General features: G+C 48.1%; 1 protein-coding gene across 1 annotated transcript in view; it reads left to right on the top strand.

Moving 5' to 3' along the window:
- Positions 1-14,946, top strand: part of LOC139265223 (diacylglycerol kinase eta) — a 363,559-nt gene that overhangs the window by 275,079 nt on the left and 73,534 nt on the right. The window contains exons 20-23 of the mRNA XM_070882149.1: positions 544-651; positions 1,481-1,594; positions 2,532-2,666; positions 4,997-5,163. Of these exons, the coding sequence (XP_070738250.1) occupies positions 544-651; positions 1,481-1,594; positions 2,532-2,666; positions 4,997-5,163 (524 nt within the window). The remainder of the gene's footprint in view (positions 1-543; positions 652-1,480; positions 1,595-2,531; positions 2,667-4,996; positions 5,164-14,946) is intronic.

Raw genomic sequence — 14,946 nt, 5'->3', positions numbered from 1 at the left:
TTCAACTGACCCCCAACATCCACAGCCTTTTGGGAGAGAGAGTTCCAAATTTCCAATACCCTTTGTGTGAAAAGATTATTGTTGTAGCAAAGAAGCAATGGGTTCACTCGACTGATTCCTTGGATGGGGGGGATTGTGCTATGAGGAGAGATTGAGTAGACTATGGGGGAGGAATTTTGTCGGTTAGCGCCCCTGGAAAGGGTCGGAACACCATCAGCCATGATCTTCTTGAATGGTGGAGCAGGCTCAAAGGGCCGAATGTGCTTTTATTTCTTGCATTATTATGTAACAAGGTCCAGTACTGCAGCAGATTGCACCCAGATTGCACAGCACTGTAACAGATAATGAGGAATTAAAGAACATGGGCATCACAACACAAACTGTTATCTATTGTAGTTGAATCTTCAGAACTTAGAAGATCTGCTGGATCCATTTTGTCTGACAGGGTCTTGTACTGTTGAATATATGAATATTCCCAGATGTTGTCCATTCAGATGTGTTGATGGACATCCCTACAAACATCTCTCTGTTTTTGTGTTGCAGTGTGACGGAGTGTCCATCTCACTCCCCAGTCTCCAGGGGTTAGCGGTGCTCAACATCCCCAGTTATGCTGGTGGAATTAACTTCTGGGGAGGAACAAAGGAGAATGACGTGAGTTTCTCTGTACACTGTGAGGGCCACTGATGCCCACCATACATGGGCAATAGTGTATACTGCAGAAGGACATTAGGGAATACTACACAAACATTAGAGTACATTGCACAAGTGCATTAGTGTATACTACACACGGGCATTCGTGTACACAGCACCAGGACATCACTATATATTGCACATAGACATTAGAACTGTTTAACACGGGAGTCTTGACATCAGAACCTACTATAAAGAGGGAATCTCAGTATCGTCTTTATATAAAGTGAGCCTCAGCATTACGGACCCTATATGGACTAATACCCTTGACTGTTGTGAAGGGAATCGCTGTGCAGATGCAGTTTTTTCAATATTTTGGAGAAACAATGAAACCAGATTTAATAAAGATCTCATTTTGAGGTTGGACTTGGAGGCATGTAATTAAAGTCCAGGAACCCTGGGGAAAATTCAGCCTGAGTTCCCATTCTCCATATCCACACATGAGCTGCCAAGTTCCTGTGTGTAGTTGTCAGGGGAGGCTAAGATCGGCTCAGCTGTGATGCCCCATGGTTAAATAGTGTACGGACACTCCATTTCTTGGCTAACACATGAGGGTAGGCAGCACCTTTTGAAAGAATCAACATCTTCAGGAGAGAAAGGGAAATAAAGTGGGAATACCAAAGGCACTGGGCCAAACATTGTTGAGGCAGTGAGCTGAGGGATTGGGACGGAAGCTGATGGAAGAACACAGGTTGTGGGTGGTTCAGCCGTACATTAATGTCGACGTGCAATTGTTCCAGACAGTGGTTGTTGAGTCCCAGCCGTTAGTAACCATTAGGTGTTGTTCCAGAGTTACGGAGCGCCGTCCTTCGACGACAAGAAGCTGGAGGTGGTAGCGGTGTTTGGGAGTATCCAGATGGCTGTTTCCAGGGTCATCAACCTGCAGTATCACCGCATAGCACAGGTGAGTCTGGGCGAGCAGACAGTATCCCGGGATAGCACAGTGAGTCTGGGTGAACAGACAGTATCCCAGGAGAGCACAGGTGAGTCTGGGAGAGCAGACAGTATCCCAGGATAGCACAGGTGAGTCTGGGAGAGCAGACAGTATCCCAGGATAGCAAAGATGAGTCTGGGAGAGCAGACAGTATCCCAGGATAGCACAGGTGAGCCTGGGAGAGCAAACAGTATCCTAGGATAGCACAGGTGAGTCTGGGAGAGCAGACAGTATCCCAGGATAGCACAGGTGAGTCTGGGAGAGCAGACAATATCCCAGGATAGCACAGGTGAGTCTGGGAGAGCAGACAGTATCCCAGGTTAGCACAGGTAAGTCTGGGCCAACAGGTGAAATATGGGTTATACTATGCCAGGCAGCATGGTATACCTTGCGTCCTGTGCTGTAAGGACCTTGGGGGTGTGGCAGGTGAAGAATGGAGGTGCCGTGGAGATTCTGCTCGGCTGTTTTTGTAGTTTGGTTGTTTTGGCGATCGATCTTTGTCGCATCCTACTCCCATTGATTGGAAGTTTGTTTGAATTCATTTAAACTGGAGCTGTTTAATTTCGATTGTTCAATTTGAATTATTGGATGATTCACATGATCCTCAGGCAATCGGAAATTCACTGTGTGTACAGGTGGTGTCATCATAGGCACACACTTCAGTGTTGAATTCATTGATGGAAGCCGATTCAATAGTAACTTTCAAAAGGATATTGAATAAAAACTTTTAAAAAAAGGATAGATTTGCCGGGCTATGGGGAAAGAGCAAGATAGTGGGACTAATTGGACCGCTGGCACAGGTACTATGGGCCAAATGGCCTCCTTCTGTGCTGTAGGGTTTACGTTTTGCTTTATTGTGTGTGACGATGAAGTCTGGTTAAACATTTCCTGCTGTGTTTTGTTGCAGTGTCGCACAGTTAAGATCACCATCAGCGGAGATGAAGGTGTCCCAGTTCAGGTGGACGGAGAAGCCTGGATCCAGCCTCCAGGAATTATCAAGATACAGCATAAGAACAGGGCTCAAATGTTGACAAGGGACAGGGTAAGTGTTCATTAATGTCTTCCCTCCTGTTCTGACCCATGTGAGCAACGTTCCAATGATCTGCGCAGTGTGATCTTTCCTGACGTGTGCACGTGCGGGATTTCCGCCAAAGGTTTGACGGTGAGGCGGGAATAGCCCCGAGTGGATTCCAGGCACTAATCCTGGATAAGCAGCAATAGAAATGAGTTGAGAGGTCATTATTCACACTGTGTTGTGTCTTGCCTTTGTGTAACCCTGAGCTATAATATAATGTAGCTAAGTTGGCAGCTGCAGCCCAGCATGGGGGAAAAAACACGGAAAGGAAGCCTGCCTTAACTGGTGAGGTTTTAAGAGTGGAGGGACAGAGAGATCTAGGGTTGGAGATGCACTGATCATTTAAAGGTGGGAGTTAGTGTTGCCAACTCTGGCTGCACATATTCCAGGTCATTTCACCACATTTCCTCCAACCGACCTGCCCCCATGCTTCTGGTATTGGTCGCCCGACGCATCCATCCTCACGGTTCCCTGCCTTCCCATGCTAATAGGAACCAATCAGACTCTTTGTTACCTGATTGACAGTTAAGAATCATCCAATCAAAGAGCCTTTTCCCTCCACCTGCAATATTTTTATATCTAATAAACAAAAGTGTTCAAAGAAAATGAAAAAAACATACTTTATTAAATGCCTAATGATTTTCCTCCAGGATTGCTCCAGGAGTGTCTTGGAGATTCATCTTCACTTCCTGGGGGGTTGACGACCCTGGTGGGACTGCAGGTGGCAAAGGACAAACGTAGGCAAATAGGAGTCTGGACTTTACACTGAGGTAGTGAACATCAAAGCGAGGTTGGAAAATTGAGTTTGTACAAGACCTATTTAGGCTATGGTTCTGGTGTGTGAGGTCTTTGGTGCCCTATTATAAGATGGATATTAGAGCCATGCAAAGGGGACAGTGAACATTCACTCGAATGAGACCAGGAATGAGCGGTTATAATTCATCTTCATAGGCAGTCCCTCGAAATCGAGGAAAACTTGCTTCCACTCAAAGTGAGTTCTCAGGTGACTATACAGTCCAATGCGGGAATTACAGTCTCTGTCATAGGTGGGGCAGACAGTGGTTGAAGGAAAGGATGGGTGGGACAGGTTTGCCGCACGCTCCTCCCGCTGCCTGCCCTTGATTTCTGCATGCTCTCGGCGACGAGACTCGAGGTGCTCAGCGCCCTCCCAGATGCTCTTCCTCCACTTAGGGTGGTCATGGGCCAAGGATTTTCAGGAGTCGGTGGGGATGTTGCACTTTATCAAGGGGACTTTGAGAGTGTCCTTGAAACGTTTCCTCTGCCCACCTGGGGCTTGCTTGCCGTGTATAAGTTCTGAGTAGAGCACTTGCTTAGGGAATCTTGTGTCTGGCATGCGGACAATGTGGCCTGCCCAACGGAGCTGGTCGAGTGTGGTCAGTGCCTTGATGCTGGGGATGTTGGCCTGAGTGAGAACACTAATGTTGGTGCGTCTGTCCTCCCAGGGGATTTGCAGGATCTTGCGGAGGCAGCGCTGGTGGTACTTCTCCAGCGCTTTGAGGTGTCTGTTGTGTATATAGTCCATGTCTCTGCGCCATATAGGAGGGCATGTATCACTACTGTCCTGTAGACCATAAGCTTTGAGGTCCTGGTCTTCAAATACTCTCTTTCTCAGGCGACAGAAGGCTGCGCTGGCACACTGGAGGCGGTGTTGGACCATAATTGGTTATAATTATGATGAAAGGCTCAACAAACTTTTTCACTGGAACAGAGACCAAGTGGGTTAGAATCTGACAGGCTTTCATGGTTATAAAAAGTGCTAACGTGGTTAACGGTGAAAGATTGTTTCCACTGGTTGATAAATCACTAACGGGGTTGCTGAGATTGATACATTTTTGGTGGGTAATTGTATTAAGGGAGATGGAGCAATGATCTGATTGAATGGTGGAACAGACAGACGGGCTGAATGGCCTCTTTCTGTTCCTATGCATTGATTGAGGATACTCATTCGAAGGATAAACGAGGTCGCTGGAAAAACTATTCTCATACTGAGGGTTATTAGAACATGGAATGTTTTACCACAAGGGGCAATTGAAACCGACATTAAACATAATTTTAAAGGGAATTAAATACGTATTTGAAAAGGAAGAATGGAAAAGGGAATGGAGAAACGGCAGGAATGTGGGAATATAGTTGGTAGCTTCATTTAAGAAAGTAGCAGATGGGATCTTCTGTGCTGTAATTTATTTGATTCTGAGGAATGTGAATAGGAAACCTTGAAATGGTTCAGCCTGCACCTGTGGGCTGGGTTCTTTACACATTCTCGTGTTCCTCCTCAGGCGTTTGAAAGCACTCTGAAGTCCTGGGAAGACAAGCGTAAAGGAGAGACTCTGAGGCAGCTGGCTCGGCCCCGGCTGAGCTCCCAGCAGTCCATGGAGTTCCTCACCGAGGAGGAAATGGGTGAGATGCAGCAGTTTGCACATTTGGCCGAGATGCTGATCAACAGGTACAGAACAGTGCATGTCCGACGCACGCTATTGGTAACAAGATTCAGTAATCACCCTCCCGCTATCAGTAGCGGGATTCAGAAATCACCCTCCCGCTATCAGTAACAAGATTCAGTAATCACCCTCCCGCTGTCAGCAACAGGATTCAGTAATCACACTCCCGCTATCAGTAACAGGATTCAATAATCACACTCCCGCTATCAGTAACAGGATTCAGTAATCACCGTCCCGCTATCAGTAACAGAATTCAGAAATCACCCTCCAGCTATCAGTAACAGGATTCAGTAATCACCCTCCCGCTATCAGTAACGGGATTAAGTAATCACCCTCCCGCTATCAGAAATGGGATTCAGTAATCAACCTCCCGCTATCAGTAACAGGATTCAGAAATCACCCTCACGCTATCAGTAACGGGATTCAGTAATCACCCTCACGTGATCAGTTAAGGGATTCAGTAATCACCGTCCCGCTATCAGTAACAGGATTCAGTAATGACCCTCCCGCTATCGGTAACAGGATTCAGTAATCACCCTCCCGCTATCAGTAACAGGATTCAGTAATCACCCTCCCGCGACCAGTGACAGGATTCAGTAATCACCCTCCCGCTATCAGTTACGGGATTCAGTAATCAACCTCGCGCTATCAATTACGGGATTCAGTAATCACCCTCCCGCTATCAGTAACAGGATTCAGTAATCACCCTCCCGCTATCAGTTACGGGATTCAGTAATCACCCTCCCGCTATCAGTTACGGGATTCAGTAATCACACTCCCGCTATCAGTAACGGGATTCAGTAATCACCCTCCCGCTATCGGTACCAGAATTCAGTAATCACCCTCCCGCGACCAGTGACAGGATTCAGTAATCACCCTCCCGCTATCAGTAACAGGATTCAGTAATCACCCTCCCGCTATCGGTAACGGGATTCAGTAATCACCCTCCCGCTATCAGTAACAGGATTCAGTAATCACCCTCCCGCTATCAGTAACGGGATTAAGTAATCACCCTCCCGCTATCGCGAACACGATTCAGGTATCACCCTCCCACGACCAGTGACAGGATTCAGTAATCACCCTCCCGCGATCAGTAACGGGATTCAGTAATCACCCTCCCGCTATCAGTAACAGGATTCAGTAATCACCCTCCCACGACCAGTGACAGGATTCAGTAATCACCCTCCCGCTATCAGTAACAGGATTCAGTAATCACCCTCCCGCTATCAGTTACGGGATTCAGTAATCACCCTCCCGCTATCAGTAACGGGATTCAGTAATCACCCTCCCGCTATCAGTAACAGGATTCAGTAATCACCCTCCCGCTATCAGTGACAGGATTCAGTAATCACCCTCCCGCTATCAGTAACGGGATTCAGTAATCACCCTCCCGCTATCAGTAACGGGATTCAGTAATCACCCTCCTGCTATCAGTAACGGGATTCAGTAATCACCCTCCCGCTATCAGTTACGGGATTCAGTAATCACCCTCTCGCTATCAGAAACGGGATTCAGGAATCACCCTCCCGCTATCAGTTACGGGATTCAGTAATCACCCTCCCGCTATCAGTTACGGGATTCAGTAATCACCCTCTCGCTATCAGAAACGGGATTCAGGAATCACCCTCCCGCTATCGGTAACGGGATTCAGTAATCACCCTCCCGCTCTCAGTAACAGGATTCAGTAATCACCCTCCCGCTATCAGTAACAGGATTCAGTCATCACCCTCCCGCTATCTGTAACGAGATTCAGAAATCACCCTCCCGCAATCAGTAACGGGATTCAGGAATCACCTTCCCACGATCAGTAACGGGATTCAGTAATCACCCTCCCGCTATCGGTAACAGGATTCAGTCATCACCCTCCCGCTCTCAGTAACAGGATTCAGTCATCACCCTCCCGCTATCTGTAACGGGATTCAGAAATCACCCTCCCGCAATCAGTAACGGGATTCAGTAATCACCTTCCCACGATCAGTAACGGGATTCAGTAATCACCCTGCCGCTATCAGTTACGGGATTCAGAAATCACCCTCCCGCTATCAGGAACGGGATTCAGTAATCACCCTCCCGCTATCGGTAACAGGATTCAGTAATCAACCTCCCGCTATCAGTAACAGGAATCAGTAATCACCCTCCCGCGACCAGTGACAGGATTCAGTAATCACCCTCCCGCTTTCAGTAAAGGGATTCAGTAATCACCCTCCCGCTATCAGGAACAGGATTCAGTAATCACCCTCCCGCTATCAGCAACAGGATTCAGTAATCACACTCCCGCTATCAGTAACAGCATTCAATAATCACACTCCCGCTATCAGTAACAGGATTCAGTAATCACCGTCCCGCTATCAGTAACAGAATTCAGTAATCACCCTCCCGCTATCAGTAACAGGATTCAGTAATCACCCTCCCGCTATCAGTAACGGGATTAAGTAATTACCCATCCCGCTATCAGTAACAGGATTCAGAAATCACCCTCACGCTATCAGTAACGGGATTCAGTAATCACCCTCCCGTGATCAGTTACGGGATTCAGTAATCACCGTCCCGCTATCAGTAACAGGATTCAGTAATGACCCTCCCGCTATCGGTAACAGGATTCAGTAATCACCCTCCCGCTATCAGTAACAGGATTCAGTAATCACCCTCCCGCGACCAGTGACAGGATTCAGTAATCACCCTCCCGCTATCAGTAACAGGATTCAGTAATCACCCTCCCGCTATCAGTTACGGGATTCAGTAATCAACCTCCCGCTATCAGTTACGGGATTCAGTAATCACCCTCCCGCTATCAGTAACAGGATTCAGTAATCACCCTCCCGCTATCCGTAACAAGATTCAGTAATCACCCTCCCGCTATCAGTAACGGGATTCAGTAATCACCCTCCCGCTATCAGTAACAGGATTCAGTAATCACCCTCCCGCTATCGGTAACGGGATTCAGTAATCACCCTCCCGCTATCAGTAACAGGATTCAGTAATCACCCTCCCGCTATCAGTAACGGGATTAAGTAATCACCCTCCGGCTATCAGTAACAGGATTCAGTAATCACCCTCCCGCTATCGGTAACGGGATTCAGTAATCACCCTCCCGCTATCAGTTACGGGATTCAGTAATCACACTCCTGCTATCAGTAACGGGATTCAGTAATCACCCTCCCGCTATCGGTACCAGAATTCAGTAATCACCCTCCCGCGACCAGTGACAGGATTCAGTAATCACCCTTCCGCTATCAGTAACAGGATTCAGTAATCACCCTCCCGCTATCCGTAACAAGATTCAGTAATCACCCTCCCGCTATCAGTAACGGAATTCAGTAATCACCCTCCCGCTATCAGTAACAGGATTCAGTAATCACCCTCCCGCCATCGGTAACGGGATTCAGTAATCACCCTCCCGCTATCAGTAACAGGATTCAGTAATCACCCTCCCGCTATCAGTAACGGGATTCAGTAATCACCCTCCCGCTATCAGTAACGGGATTCAGTAATCACCCCCCCGCTATCAGTAACAGGTTTCAGTAATCACACTCCCGCTTTCAGCAACAGGATTCAGTCATCACCCTCCCGCTATCAGTAACAGGATTCAGTAATCACCGTCCCGCTATCAGCAACAGAATTCAGTAATCACCCTCCCGCTATCAGCAACAGGATTCAGTAATCGCCCTCCCGCTATCAGCAACGGGATTAAGTAATCACCCTCCCGCTATCAGTAATGGGATTCAGTAATTACCCTGCTGCTATCAGTAACGGGATTCAGTAATCACCATCCCGCTATCAATTACGGGATTCAGAAATCACCCTCCCGCTATCAGTAACGGGATTCAGTAATCACCCTCCCGTGATCAGTTACGGGATTCAGTAATCACCCTCCCGCTATCAGCAACAGGATTCAGTAATCACCCTCCCGCTATCAGTAACGGGATTCAGTAATCACCCTCCCGCTATCATTAACGGGATTCAGTAATCACCCTCCAGCTATCAGTAACAGGCTTCAGTAATCACCCTCCCGCTATCAGTAACAGGATTCAGTAATCACCCTCCCGCTATCAGTAACGGGATTCAGTAATCACCCTCCCGCGACCAGTGACAGGATTCAGTAATCACCGTCCCGCTATCAGCAACAGAATTCAGTAATCACCCTCCCGCGACCAGTGACAGGATTCAGTAATCACCGTCCCGCTATCAGCAACAGAATTCAGTAATCACCCTCCCGCTATCAGCAACAGGATTCAGTAATCACCCTCCCGCTATCAGTAACGGGATTCAGTAATCACCCTCCCGCTATCAGTAACGGGATTCAGTAATCACCCTCCAGCTATCAGTAACAGGCTTCAGTAATCACCCTCCCGCTATCAGTGACAGGATTCAGTAATCACCCTCCCGCTATCAGTAACGGGATTCAGTAATCACCCTCCTGCTATCAGTAACGGGATTCAGCAATCACCCTCCCGCTATCAGTTACGGGATTCAGTAATCACCCTCTCGCTATCAGTAACGGGATTAAGGAATCACCCACCCGCTATCAGTTACGGGATTCAGTAATCACCCTCCCGCTATCGGTAACGGAATTCAGTAATCACCCTCCCGCTATCAGTAACGGGATTCAGTAATCACCCTCCTGCTATCAGTAACGGGATTCAGTAATCACCCTCCCGCTATCAGTTACGGGATTCAGTAATCACCCTCTCGCTATCAGTAACGGGATTCAGGAATCACCCTCCCGCTATCAGTTACGGGATTCAGTAATCACCCTCTCGCTATCAGTAACGGGATTCAGGAATCACCCACCCGCTATCAGTAATGGGATTCAGTAATTACCCTGCTGCTATCAGTAACGGGATTCAGTAATCACCCTCCCGTGATCAGTTACGGGATTCAGTAATCACCCTCCCGCTATCAGTAACGGGATTCAGTAATCACCCTCCAGCTATCAGTAACAGGATTCAGTAATCACCCTCCCGCTATCAGTGACAGGATTCAGTAATCACCCTCCCGCTATCAGTAACGGGATTCAGTAATCACCCTCACGCTATCTGTAACGGGATTCAGTAATCACCCTCCTGCTATCAGTAACGGGATTCAGTAATCACCCTCCCGCTATCAGTTACGGGATTCAGTAATCACCCTCTCGCTATCAGTAACGGGATTCAGGAATCACCCTCCCGCTATCAGTTACGGGATTCAGTAATCACCCTCTCGCTATCAGTAACGGGATTCAGGAATCACCCACCCGCTATCAGTTACGGGATTCAGTAATCACCCTCCTGCTATCGGTAACGGGATTCAGTAATCACCCTCCCGCTATCAGTAACAGGATTCAGTAATCACCCTCCCGCTATCAGTAACAGGATTCAGTAATCACCCTCCCGCTATCTGTAACGGGATTCAGAAATCAGCCTCCCGCAATCAGTAACGGGATTCAGTAATCACCTTCCCACGATCAGTAACGGGATTCAGTAATCACCCTGCCGCTATCAGAATCGGGATTCAGGAAACACCATCCCGCTATCAGTTACGGGATTCAGAAATCACCCTCCCGCTATCAGTAACAGGATTCAGTAATCACCCTCCCGCTACCAGTGACAGGATTCAGTAATCACCCTCCCGTTATCAATAACGGAATTCAGTCATCACCCTCCCGCTATCAGTTACGGGATTCAGAAATCACCCTCCCGCTATCAGTAACAGGATTCAGTAATCACCCTCCCGTGATCAGTTACGGGATTGAGTAATCACCCTCCCGCTATCAGTAACAGGATTCAGTAATCACCCTCCCGCTATTGGTAACAGGATTCAGTAATCACCCTCCCGCTATCAGTAACAGGATTCAGTAATCACCCTCCCGCTATCAGTAACAGGATTCAGTAATCACCCTCCTGCTATCAGTGACAGGATTCAGTAATCACCCTCCCGCTATCAGTTACGGGATTCAGTCATCACCCTCCCGCTATCGGTAACGGGATTCAGGAATCACCCTCCCGCTATCGGTAACGGGATTCAGTAATCACCCTCCCGCTTTCATTAACAAGATTCAGTAATCACCCTCCCGCTATCAGAAACAGGATTCAGTAATCACCCTCCCGCTATCAGTAACGGGATTCAGTAATCACACTCCCGCTATCAGTAACGGGATTCATTAATCACCCTCCCGCTATCAGTAGCAGGATTCAGTAATCACCCTCCCGTTATCCGCAACGGTATTCAGTCATCACCCTCCCGCTATCAGTAACGGGATTCAGTAATCGCCATTCCGCTATCAATAATGGGAATCAGTAATCACCCTCCCGCTATCAGTAACAGGATTCAGTAATCGCCCTCCCGCGATCAGTAACGGGATTCAGTAATCACCCTCCCGGTATCAGTAACGGGATTCAGTAATCACCCTTACGCTATCAGTAACAGGATTCAGTAGTCACCCTCCCGCTATCAGTAACAGGAGTCAGTAATCACCCTCCCGCTATCAGTAACAGGATTCAGAAATCAACCTCCCGCTATCAGTAAGGGGATTCAGTAATCACTCTCCCGCTATCAGTAACTGGATTCAGTAATCACCCTACCGCGATCAGTCACAGGATTCAGTAATCACCCTCCCGCTATCAGTAACGGAATTCAGTAATCACCCTCCCGCTATCAGTAACAGGATTCAGTAATCACCCTCCCGCCATCGGTAACGGGATTCAGTAATCACCCTCCCGCTATCAGTAACAGGATTCAGTAATCACCCTCCCGCTATCAGTAACGGGATTCAGTAATCACCCTCCCGCTATCAGTAACGGGATTCAGTAATCACCCCCCCGCTATCAGTAACAGGTTTCAGTAATCACACTCCCGCTTTCAGCAACAGGATTCAGTCATCACCCTCCCGCTATCAGTAACAGGATTCAGTAATCACCGTCCCGCTATCAGCAACAGAATTCAGTAATCACCCTCCCGCTATCAGCAACAGGATTCAGTAATCGCCCTCCCGCTATCAGCAACGGGATTAAGTAATCACCCTCCCGCTATCAGTAATGGGATTCAGTAATTACCCTGCTGCTATCAGTAACGGGATTCAGTAATCACCATCCCGCTATCAATTACGGGATTCAGAAATCACCCTCCCGCTATCAGTAACGGGATTCAGTAATCACCCTCCCGTGATCAGTTACGGGATTCAGTAATCACCCTCCCGCTATCAGCAACAGGATTCAGTAATCACCCTCCCGCTATCAGTAACGGGATTCAGTAATCACCCTCCCGCTATCATTAACGGGATTCAGTAATCACCCTCCAGCTATCAGTAACAGGCTTCAGTAATCACCCTCCCGCTATCAGTAACAGGATTCAGTAATCACCCTCCCGCTATCAGTAACGGGATTCAGTAATCACCCTCCCGCGACCAGTGACAGGATTCAGTAATCACCGTCCCGCTATCAGCAACAGAATTCAGTAATCACCCTCCCGCGACCAGTGACAGGATTCAGTAATCACCGTCCCGCTATCAGCAACAGAATTCAGTAATCACCCTCCCGCTATCAGCAACAGGATTCAGTAATCACCCTCCCGCTATCAGTAACGGGATTCAGTAATCACCCTCCCGCTATCAGTAACGGGATTCAGTAATCACCCTCCAGCTATCAGTAACAGGCTTCAGTAATCACCCTCCCGCTATCAGTGACAGGATTCAGTAATCACCCTCCCGCTATCAGTAACGGGATTCAGTAATCACCCTCCTGCTATCAGTAACGGGATTCAGCAATCACCCTCCCGCTATCAGTTACGGGATTCAGTAATCACCCTCTCGCTATCAGTAACGGGATTAAGGAATCACCCACCCGCTATCAGTTACGGGATTCAGTAATCACCCTCCCGCTATCGGTAACGGAATTCAGTAATCACCCTCCCGCTATCAGTAACGGGATTCAGTAATCACCCTCCTGCTATCAGTAACGGGATTCAGTAATCACCCTCCCGCTATCAGTTACGGGATTCAGTAATCACCCTCTCGCTATCAGTAACGGGATTCAGGAATCACCCTCCCGCTATCAGTTACGGGATTCAGTAATCACCCTCTCGCTATCAGTAACGGGATTCAGGAATCACCCACCCGCTATCAGTAATGGGATTCAGTAATTACCCTGCTGCTATCAGTAACGGGATTCAGTAATCACCCTCCCGTGATCAGTTACGGGATTCAGTAATCACCCTCCCGCTATCAGTAACGGGATTCAGTAATCACCCTCCAGCTATCAGTAACAGGATTCAGTAATCACCCTCCCGCTATCAGTGACAGGATTCAGTAATCACCCTCCCGCTATCAGTAACGGGATTCAGTAATCACCCTCACGCTATCTGTAACGGGATTCAGTAATCACCCTCCTGCTATCAGTAACGGGATTCAGTAATCACCCTCCCGCTATCAGTTACGGGATTCAGTAATCACCCTCTCGCTATCAGTAACGGGATTCAGGAATCACCCTCCCGCTATCAGTTACGGGATTCAGTAATCACCCTCTCGCTATCAGTAACGGGATTCAGGAATCACCCACCCGCTATCAGTTACGGGATTCAGTAATCACCCTCCTGCTATCGGTAACGGGATTCAGTAATCACCCTCCCGCTATCAGTAACAGGATTCAGTAATCACCCTCCCGCTATCAGTAACAGGATTCAGTAATCACCCTCCCGCTATCTGTAACGGGATTCAGAAATCAGCCTCCCGCAATCAGTAACGGGATTCAGTAATCACCTTCCCACGATCAGTAACGGGATTCAGTAATCACCCTGCCGCTATCAGAATCGGGATTCAGGAAACACCATCCCGCTATCAGTTACGGGATTCAGAAATCACCCTCCCGCTATCAGTAACAGGATTCAGTAATCACCCTCCCGCTACCAGTGACAGGATTCAGTAATCACCCTCCCGTTATCAATAACGGAATTCAGTCATCACCCTCCCGCTATCAGTTACGGGATTCAGAAATCACCCTCCCGCTATCAGTAACAGGATTCAGTAATCACCCTCCCGTGATCAGTTACGGGATTGAGTAATCACCCTCCCGCTATCAGTAACAGGATTCAGTAATCACCCTCCCGCTATTGGTAACAGGATTCAGTAATCACCCTCCCGCTATCAGTAACAGGATTCAGTAATCACCCTCCCGCTATCAGTAACAGGATTCAGTAATCACCCTCCTGCTATCAGTGACAGGATTCAGTAATCACCCTCCCGCTATCAGTTACGGGATTCAGTCATCACCCTCCCGCTATCGGTAACGGGATTCAGGAATCACCCTCCCGCTATCGGTAACGGGATTCAGTAATCACCCTCCCGCTTTCATTAACAAGATTCAGTAATCACCCTCCCGCTATCAGAAACAGGATTCAGTAATCACCCTCCCGCTATCAGTAACGGGATTCAGTAATCACACTCCCGCTATCAGTAACGGGATTCATTAATCACCCTCCCGCTATCAGTAGCAGGATTCAGTAATCACCCTCCCGTTATCCGCAACGGTATTCAGTCATCACCCTCCCGCTATCAGTAACGGGATTCAGTAATCGCCATTCCGCTATCAATAATGGGAATCAGTAATCACCCTCCCGCTATCAGTAACAGGATTCAGTAATCGCCCTCCCGCGATCAGTAACGGGATTCAGTAATCACCCTCCCGGTATCAGTAACGGGATTCAGTAATCACCCTTACGCTATCAGTAACAGGATTCAGTAGTCACCCTCCCGCTATCAGTAACAGGAGTCAGTAATCACCCTCCCGCTATCAGTAACAGGATTCAGAAATCAACCT

This window comes from Pristiophorus japonicus, chromosome 6 (assembly GCF_044704955.1).
Source record: "Pristiophorus japonicus isolate sPriJap1 chromosome 6, sPriJap1.hap1, whole genome shotgun sequence".
In the NCBI taxonomy this organism is placed as follows: domain Eukaryota; kingdom Metazoa; phylum Chordata; class Chondrichthyes; family Pristiophoridae; genus Pristiophorus; species Pristiophorus japonicus.
This window is presented reverse-complemented; position numbering and strand designations above follow the sequence as displayed.